The sequence below is a fragment of the Solenopsis invicta genome, chromosome 2, assembly GCF_016802725.1.
Source record: "Solenopsis invicta isolate M01_SB chromosome 2, UNIL_Sinv_3.0, whole genome shotgun sequence".
In the NCBI taxonomy this organism is placed as follows: domain Eukaryota; kingdom Metazoa; phylum Arthropoda; class Insecta; order Hymenoptera; family Formicidae; genus Solenopsis; species Solenopsis invicta.
In genome coordinates this window covers 22076238-22086127 of record NC_052665.1, presented here as the reverse complement: position 1 = coordinate 22086127, position 9890 = coordinate 22076238, and the positions used below count along the sequence as shown (strand labels likewise).

General features: G+C 35.6%; 1 protein-coding gene across 1 annotated transcript; it reads right to left on the bottom strand.

Annotated features, from left to right (window-relative positions):
* Positions 1 to 711: 711 nt before the first annotated feature.
* Positions 712 to 3359, bottom strand: LOC113005879 (putative nuclease HARBI1; the record flags this gene model as incomplete). The annotated part of the gene is made up of 5 exons (XM_039446145.1): positions 2889 to 3359; positions 2333 to 2468; positions 2058 to 2202; positions 1022 to 1147; positions 712 to 878 (listed from the first exon to the last, which is right to left on the bottom strand). Coding segments are annotated over exons 2-5 (444 nt in total), but the record flags the coding sequence as incomplete, so codon positions are not given.
* Between the last annotated feature and the right edge of the window lie 6531 nt (positions 3360 to 9890).

The window sequence follows — 9890 nt, the reverse complement described above, 5'->3', positions numbered from 1 at the left end:
TATACCTGAACCTGAACCTGAACAAAACTATAGACAAATACAAAAACAAACCTCAGTTTTAAATACACGTAACATAAGAACAGGTAAGTTATTTAAAAAACACAAATATTTGTTAATATTTAATCATAGAAAAAAAATATTAAAAATAAATATTCAAATTTCTATAGAAACTTCAATGCATCAGCTATCCAGTGATATGTTAGAAATACAAAAAAAAAATACAAATTAAAAAAGAGACAATTAAAGCTTATGAAGAAAACTTTAAACACACAACAAGATATATTAAAAGAATTAAAGGAAATGAAAACATCTATGCAGTTGCTAATGCCAGAATATCTACCCTGATCTCATCACACAAGTATAAGTTAGAATAGAATAAATACTGTGACTTTTTTGTTTTACAATATAGTGCAATGTAGAATATTTTAGTTTGGTTTTTTGTGTAAAAGTTTTATTTTAGCAGATAAACATATGCACTATTAAATAATATATATTTAAGTAACGTAAAATTTTACGTACAATTAAAAATATAATGAGTTTTTAATTTTGTTTTGCAATATTTTTTTTGTTTTGTATAATATAGTTCATAAAATAAAAGAAAGATTAAAGATAATGTTTCATGTTATTTTTAATTTTAATAGAAAAAGATACATTTTCAAATAATATATTATACTTGTTACATTATTTTATAAAAAACAAAGTCATGTAAAATATTGTAGTTATTCTTTCTCGCACTTTATTTCCTCTTGCACGTAAATTTTTATCAAAAATCGGTCCTAATTCTTCTTCAATATTTTCATCTCTGTATACATTGCCATCCAGAATATTAAAACGTTTTGCAATATTATGTAGAACACAAGTTGCGTTTACGATCAATGCTAAATAAAAATAACACGCTTTGCAGTTATATGAAATAAAATTGTTATAAGATAAATAAAATAAATAAGTTTATTTGCAAATTCAGGTACATAGTGCAAAGTCCTTTCTTTGCATAAACATCTCCATCGACCTTTCAATATACCTATTGTTCTTTCGATTGAGCATCGTGCTTTAATATGAGCATCTTTATATGCTGCACTTGGAGATCCTGGTGGTTGATTTAATTTGGGTGTCATTAAATATGGTAATAAGGGATATCTTGCATCACCTGAAAACATCATTATCATAGTTAATTGAATTAACATCAATTTAACTAATATAGTTAAAGAATCACTCTATTTGATCACGTTACAACCGTTCATAGCAATCGATACTGGAACGAGCAATCAGAAAATTCTTTATTCAAATTCTTTATTAACTAATTAGCAATGCGTGCAATTGGGTGTCACCCAAAGCTAATAGATATTAAGAATTAATAAAAATATATCTCTAATAGCTAAATGCAGAGTAGACAAAGAAAGTATTTCCTATGTATTTTCTAAGTATTTGTAGATAAATTTGGACACAAAAAATATTTCTTAAATATGTAATGCCGTATAATATTCAAAAATATTCTCTGCAAAATATTCTTTGTACCCTATGACAAAAACAACTGTTATAATTCTAATTCAAATACACTATAAATAATTTTTTGTATATTATTTATTTAAGTATTAGAGACAGATTCTGTTGAATACTTTTCATTTTTTTTTTGAAGATTGAATTGCTAGCAAAAAAAAATAAATTTAAATAAATTAAAAATTTAATTTATTTGAATTTATTCAAATTATTTTTCAATTTAATTAAATTAAAACGAAATTGTTCTTATGCATAATTTTGAAGTGGAATATATTTTTGGACTCAAATGAATTGAAATACGAAATGCGATTTTCATCAATTTAAATTCGAATTGATTCATGTCCTTATATATTATTTTTAAAATCAAATAAATTAAAATATGAAATGAGCTATGCATTATATTGAATTTCAATGTATTTATGTCAATATTATATAATTGTTTTGATTCAAAATAGATTAAAAAAAATTTAAAGCACATATTTGAATATGTCAAAACAAAATCATTTATTTCATTTTTGTTTGGTGAATTAATAATAATGTTTTATAATTTGTATGCATACCTAATAGCCATACATTTCTTCTACCATTCTGATATTTGTTTAACATATATCTGGCTAATCGAGAGGAATTCCAAACTCTGGAATCATGAGTACGGCCACCGTGACTTGCTAAAACTGTTAATATTATTCCATTATAGTCACTGACCTAAAAACAAAAAAAATATATATATGTATATAAGTCTATATAAAATTATTAATTACGGAATTTAACTTTTTTGTTAATTACATTTGTTTAATTATATTAACATATTTATTGTGGAATAATGAATACTTACTATCATAACATTTAGGGAATAAAATAATTTTCTATTAATGTAAAGATGTTCTCTGTTTTTTTCTGGTGGCCATATTGCCACATGTGTCCCATCTATAGCTCCTATTACCCCCGGGAAGTTAGTATTAATCCAAAACCTAAAATATATTATTTTTTAATTTTGAATAAAAAAGTTATAAAAATTGTATTTCATAGTTTATTTTTTATTTGAATAATATTTATTATCCAAAGAACAGATATATAACATTAATTTTATCGTACTGTTCTTGAACAGTTTGAATGTGAGCAGGTAGTGTTGAAAATTTTATCCATTGTGGCATTATTCTATTTATTCCATTGATTACAGCATGTATTGCTCCACTTACAGAAGATTGAGACATACTACTTAAGAAATCTTGTCTGATTCTTCTTTGATACGACCCAGAACTTAAGAAACTTAATGTTGCTTAAATCTTCAAAATTATAAAGTGATAATTGAAATGTCTCTAACATATTAAAAAAACAATAAAACAGCAATATATATTTGCACATTTATCACAATTTTTATTTAATCTCACCTTTAATTCTAATGGTATTGCTGTCAACTTCTGAGGTCCTTGTACATAAGGTTGTATACTTTCATACAACATGAAAGTAGCATCTTTTGAAAGTCTGTATATTTGTAAAATCATTAATATCAAAATATCTATTGCCTAATTGTTAATAACGGTCCATTATTTCGTAGCATAAAATGTAATTACAAAGCAAAATGTACTAGATTGTTTATACTTACCGATATAAAACCATAAATTGGGATTCTGGTATCTCAAAAGAATTGCTTAGATCTCGTAATTCTCTTCTACGTATTCTTAAATTTTTTTTTCGTATTGTTCAAGTTGAAGCACCCACCATGCTGCAGCCATACTATTGGAGTACAAATTGAAAACCGCCGTTTTCCAGTAGATGGCGCCAGCGGTAAATGCTGGCGCCAAACGTTAGATCAAAAATTTTTAATGTAAGGTTGGGCATCTGGCAACAATTCCTTATCATTGCAGTTGTGAATTTTTATCGGCGTTATATATTTTTTTGTGATCGAAAATGTCGAAATTTGTGCCCAATAAGCGTCATTTGCGGGAAGTTTTGCTTTTTGCCTTCAATTCGAAAAAATCTGCGGCTGAGGCGCGTCGAATGATTGTAAAAACTTATGGTGAGGCTTCCATTAGTGGAAGAACGTGTCGAGAATGGTTCCAACGCTTCAAAAGTGGTGATTTCGGCGTAGAAGACAAGGAGCGTCCCGGACAGGTGAAAAAGTTTGAAGACGCACAATTGGAAACATTACTGAATGAAGATTCATCTCAAACGCAACAGGAGCTTGCAGATTCATTGGGCGTGACTCAACAAGCTATTTCACAACGTTTGAAAACCATGGGAATGATCCAAAAGCATGGACACTGGGTGCCATACGAATTAAAGCCGAGAGACGTCAAACGGCGTTTTTTCGCGTGCGAACAGCTGCTCCAACGGCAAAAACGGAAGGGTTTTCTGCATCGTATTGTAACCGGCGATGAAAAGTGGATCCATTATGATAATCCAAAGCGAAAAAAATCGTGGGGCTACCGCGGCCATGCATCAACATCGACGGCCAAGCCAAACATCCATGGCTCGAAGCTCATGCTGTGTATTTGGTGGGACCAGCTCGGCGTGATTTATTATGAGCTGTTGCAACCGGGTGAAACCATCACAGGAGCTCGCTACCGAACACAACTAATGCGTTTGAGCCGAGCATTGCAGGAAAAACGGCCACAATACGAGCAAAGACGCGAAAAAGTGATGTTGCTGCACGATAACGCTCGGCCACATGTTGCTCAGGTCGTTAAAACCTATCTGGAAACATTGAAATGGGACGTCTTACCTCATCCGCCGTATTCTCCTGACATCGCCCCTTCAGATTACCACTTGTTCCGATCAATGGCGCATGGCCTGGCTGAGCAGCACTTCCATTATTACGAAGAGGCCAAAAACTGGGTCGATTCGTGGATCGCCGCAAAAGACGAGCAGTTTTTTCGATGCGGGATTTGTATGCTGTCCGAAAGGTGGGAGAAAGTAGTGACCAGCGATGGACAATACTTTCAAGAATAAGTATGTAACCATTTTTCAACAATCAATCCTCAAATTTTGACAAAAAACGGCGGTTTTCAATTTGTACTCCTAATATAATAATTATTAAAATGTTTTTATAATTATATGTTATTCAAATTCTGCTAATTATTAAAATGTTATTATAATAATTATTAAAATGTTTTTTTATAATTACATACTCGTATTATTAAAATTCTTCTAATTATTAAAATGTTACTACAATAAGTATTAAAATGTTAAAGTAATACTGTTTGTCAATATAAAACATAACTCAAATTATCATATGTTTTGCAAAAGTACTACCAACATGTACGAATATACTAACCGATTGTAAATATACTAGGGAATATCTAGATTTTCGCCTTTTCGTCATCAGTTTTCAAGGCGGAAAAGTTCACGTGGAAAGTTTCACATTTCCATAGTTCACAAAGTTACATGATCGCAAAAATTCTCGAATTCACGTGAAATTTTTCACTTTTCACGTTTCCACCCTAGGGAAAAATTACGTGATCGCTGCCCTGGACTGACTACTGAGTTGGTCTCAGTAGTTTTAAACGGTTCTTTTTAGAACTACTAAATTTTTAGACAAAGGAACACTCAGATTTGCATAATTTTTCAATAAAAAACATATTTTATTTATAATTTTATTAAATGACCTGCTTATTTTTTCCCGTCTTATACATGTTTCTTTTCATTGCCGTTTATTTCTGTCTAGATAAATATATAATTCAAAACACATGTTACGAAATGTTTTTCTCGATAAGTACAAAGATATAGACCTATAATGTAACGAATCTTTGCATTTATAAATTAAAGAGAGAAGAAAGAAGGGTGAACAAATAAAGAATTGATTATTTATTATTTTTCTTAATAGTCTGTATTACTTCTGTGTCTCGAGGAGCGTCTCTTCGAAATGCGCGCGTGTTCAGCATTATTGGCATTGCCAACTCTGTCTGCATAAATCATGTCGATAAATTAGGCTCCTACACTGACCCGTCGAATCAATGACGGGCAGTGTACAGTGCGTTGCATTGATGCTTGGGGTACCGATTTTAGGGACCACGTTTCTTTCTTGATTATTTTTATGTTCATGACTGAATGCTACGGTGATTGTTGACAGCAGCATTTGGTCATGAACGTAAAAATAACTAAGAAAGAAACGTGATCCTTAAAATCGGTACCCCAGGCATCAATGCAACGCACTGTACATCCTCGAATCCAACACGCCATTTCTATGTTTGGTTTACAAATAAATAAATATTTCAATATTCGGGTAAAAACACTGAACTCTATGAAAATACATGAAAAGTCAAGTTAGGGTAACTATTACAAATGGCGCTCATCCGTAAGAAGTTATTCTTTTCAGCGACCATCCTCCCAATAGGGAACACGAAACGAGAACGTAATTGGAGTGCTGAGTTTAGCCTCCTATTCTCTTACTCCATGCGTAAGACCGAGTACACCCAAGGACTTTGATTCTGTCCATGGGGAAATTTTCTAAACTGAGAAGTCACCATTTTCTACATACTCGCAGTTCATGATTAATGAAACAACTAGAGCTTATTGGTTGTTACGTCAGTCATGAACTGTAGAAAGATAGCGACTTCTCAGTTTGGAAAATTTCCCCATGGACAGAATCAAAGTCCTTGGGTGTACGTGCGTGCGTCCGGCTAACCACGCGCGCCGCGCGCCGTGTCAGGCAAGCGTTCCCACTCCGGCCGGCCCGATCACGCGCGCTGGTTGGTGCGTCCAATCGCGCAGACCAATATATAAGACGGCAGTGGGAAGCCGAACTCAGATCACTCCGAGCCACTGATCTCGCACCTACTCCTCTCCAGCGCCGGGTATACTTGGCGCTTCATAGCTTGGGCATTCTCGAGCACCTCCTCAAGAACGGATATTCTCGTTCCAACTATCCTGTGACGGGCATACTCGTCGTTCCTAGCGGCTGGGAAATCCTCGGCCAATCCGATCCGCCTTCCGCTACGGGAATTCTCGTCGTTCCTGCGGCCAGGTATTCTCGGCCAATAGGATCCATCCGCCTAGTATTTCCGTTTCCGGGGATTCTCGGGACCAACACCGTCGGGGATATTCGACGCCGTTTTCTTTTGTCCGGCTCTATCGTAAACCGAACTCCACGGGGTATCCACACTCCACGGAATGAGATCACTTGGATTTCCACTATTGACCACCTTCGCGTGTCGCGGAACCGTCTTCCGCGTTTCACAACGGCAATTTCGCGGTTGCGATCGGCCGTCGCGCGAGCCAATCGCAGCCCGTTTAACCTTTCCTTGAGTTCGCCTTCTCACGGCAACTCTGCTTAAGTATCCTCAAGCGTATATTGAATTATACAAGTCCGTCGGTTTAGTTTTTAAGTTGTCATCTGAATCCGTTCATTTCTTGTCAGGGTATTAGTAAATCATTTATGCAAATCCGCACCGTTGCACAAGTCCGTTCATTTCGGTAAGATCATTAATTTACTTATGCGAATCGCGCAGTTATTTGCATCATACATAGAATTCATGCATTTTGATTTAATCATTAGTTAATCGTTTATTTCGCGCGGATTCGTTCATTTATTTAGTCTAGTCAAACGCTTTGGTTGTTTATCTTTTTTTTGTACGTGAGTTATATTTAGAAAATATATTTACACTTTTATATTTCTCTCTACACCAAAATACGAAGTTATCGTTTCTAAAACTCTGGCATCCGGCGAGCACATCCGCTCATCTAATCCCGATATCCTGCACTGAAAGCTATCAGTGTTACAAAGATAATTCTATTTTGCATTATTTCTCTTAAAATCTTAAAGTTATTTTTACTTCCCATTGTTCTATTATACCTTCATCCCAATTTGTCACTACCGCTCGATTTTGTAGGCATCTTTGGTCGATGTTGATTGTAATGCTGTCCTTGTTGTTCTCTAGTTTCTCTAAACATAAATTTACTTCAGTATAATTCTCAAAAGTCATTATTGCTGTATTATGACTTATCATCGTGATTTCGTTAAAAATAATTCTATTTTTCATTATTTTTCTTAGAATCTTAAAATTATTTTTACTTTGATTAGCCATTGTTCTCTTTCTCTCTTTCTCTCTCTCTAATTAATTTGAGTACTACTCTTGCCGGATCCACGTGTTCGTTGTCAAAGCAAATTTTACGTGATTTATTCATATTTGTTGCATCTGTTTCATTTATCTTTTTTAACACTCCTTTTTCATTAATATACTTTTCTCTTATTTTGGATTTGCTACTTCCACTTTGGTTAACTTCTCTTTCCTCAGGTATTGTATTAGCTGTCATCTTCATTTCCATTTATTTATTTTTAACAAATTCTGGATCTATCCCTTTGTTTAAGAACGCGTCCTCAAACTCTTCATTTTCTTCCTATTGTTCTAATATGTTCACTTTCATATCCTTTGATTGGTTGTCTCCATTTTTTTTTCTATTTCTTCTCCAATCATATCCTTTGTTGTGCCTGACTTCTTCTTTTCTCGACTTGACGCCATTTTCTATTCCTCATTTCCTTTTACTTCCCCGCAAACAAATGGTTCAGAAATTTTGTTAAGCATATTTTCCGTAGTCGCTCTCTTACCTAACGCGTTGCTCCTGTTAGGAGAAACGTTTCCTTTATCCGTATCTTTATGTATCCTAATAGCTTTCTCCTTACTTATAATCATTGCATTGCATGTTTTCTTCTCTACCACTCCTATTGCCAAATCCCCCCGAGTTGGGAAAAAATCTATTGCTTTTTATTTTCCCAATCTCCCTAAAATTTCTTCTTTTCCTCTTTTTTTTGCTAGCTTCTGCTTATCTACTCTTATTTCTTGATCAGACTCTCATTTTGGTTTTCTACTACTCTCAATCTCTCATTCGTCATAGGTTAGACTCGTGCACCCATCACAGCTGTCACCCATACCAAAACATACACATATACGCACATACAGATTATATTTAAAATTGTTATTTAAAATTTGTTATCAAAAATATCGGTGATCTCAATGATATTCATATCTATCTTCATCGTTTACTAAGTGTTTAACAAAGATAAATACTATAATGCACAGGGTTGGAAAAATTACTTTGTAAAAATAACTAGTTATAGTTACAGTTTCTTTCTTCCAAAAAATAACTGTTAATACAAGTTACTGACTTTAAAATAACTTGTTATAGTTACAGTTATTCAAAAAATAACAAATAGTTACTTTTCTCTTACTACTCTTCTGTTTTTTCTTGTAATATTTTAAAGTTTTGTTAATTTAAATACTATATTCTTATATTTCTAACATTACTTAATTATTTTATTTATATTGGAACATGTTGTCAAAATTAGAGACGCTATTATTTGTAATTCAGTGAGAAACAAAGATAAAAATTACTCCTGTGTTGATTTGTGTCATTTGATAGTGAGCATCTCACGTATTATATCATTAACTGTGTAAGATGCATGTGATATATTTTGTAACGACCTGTCTTTTTCCGCGCACGGGGCGGCGTGGATTCGGCGGACGAGGACGCGGATTGAGGTCGCCAAGAGAACTAGACTGGTATTGTTGGATAAATAAGCGAATCTTTATATCGCGTACGGTCGGTACAATACAAAAGCGTGGCGTTCTGGCCACAGCGCGCGGACGGACGGATGGCGGTGACACTCGGACGGACGTAACAAAGCTTAGACTTTACGCGCGGACGGATAAACGAAAATCAGAACGCGCGGACGGAAGGACGGTATGTATACGTGAGATTCGGAACGGTCGGATTTTAAACGCGGTATCTTACACGGTGTTTATTTACAGGTGCGCGGGATTTCGAGCCGAGAATTCTCGGAATTCGGAATCCTTATTGACGCGCTGGTACCGTGGCCTTGCCGAAGGCCGCGGCCACGGCCGTAGACGACGCGCGCGGTACAGCTGCATTGGGCATACAGCCCAATCGCGACGCGCTGCGGTTAATACCACCGCCGCGATGTTCGGCGGTGGTAATCGATTCACGCCAAGATCTCTTGGTGGAGGCGCGGAACTTCACACCCCAAGTCGTGAGTCGATACCGAGACGGGACGGCAGATCGGGGAAGTACCGATTACCAGGATCTCCTGGTGGAGCCCAAAATGGACTTGAGTCCGTGAACCGGCGATCTAGGAAAGCGGATGGCTCGCGTTAAGATCGCTTGATTGAAGCTAAGACACTTAACTCCGTTGAGCACTCGGGATAGATTTCCTTCTCGGAGATCGGACGAAGAAGAAGAAGCCCCAACTCTAGAAGCGGCGGTGCTTATATACCCGAGTCTCGAGGGCAGGGACGGTGCGGGGGTACGGAACGGTACGGAATCGGTGGGGGACTCCCCCGCCGCTCGAAATTGGTCCAGCGGCCGCCACTCCGGTCGAGCGCGTGCGCGCGGAAATCTGTCGACGCGCGTCTGCGTAAACGCGCGCTACGCCGGTG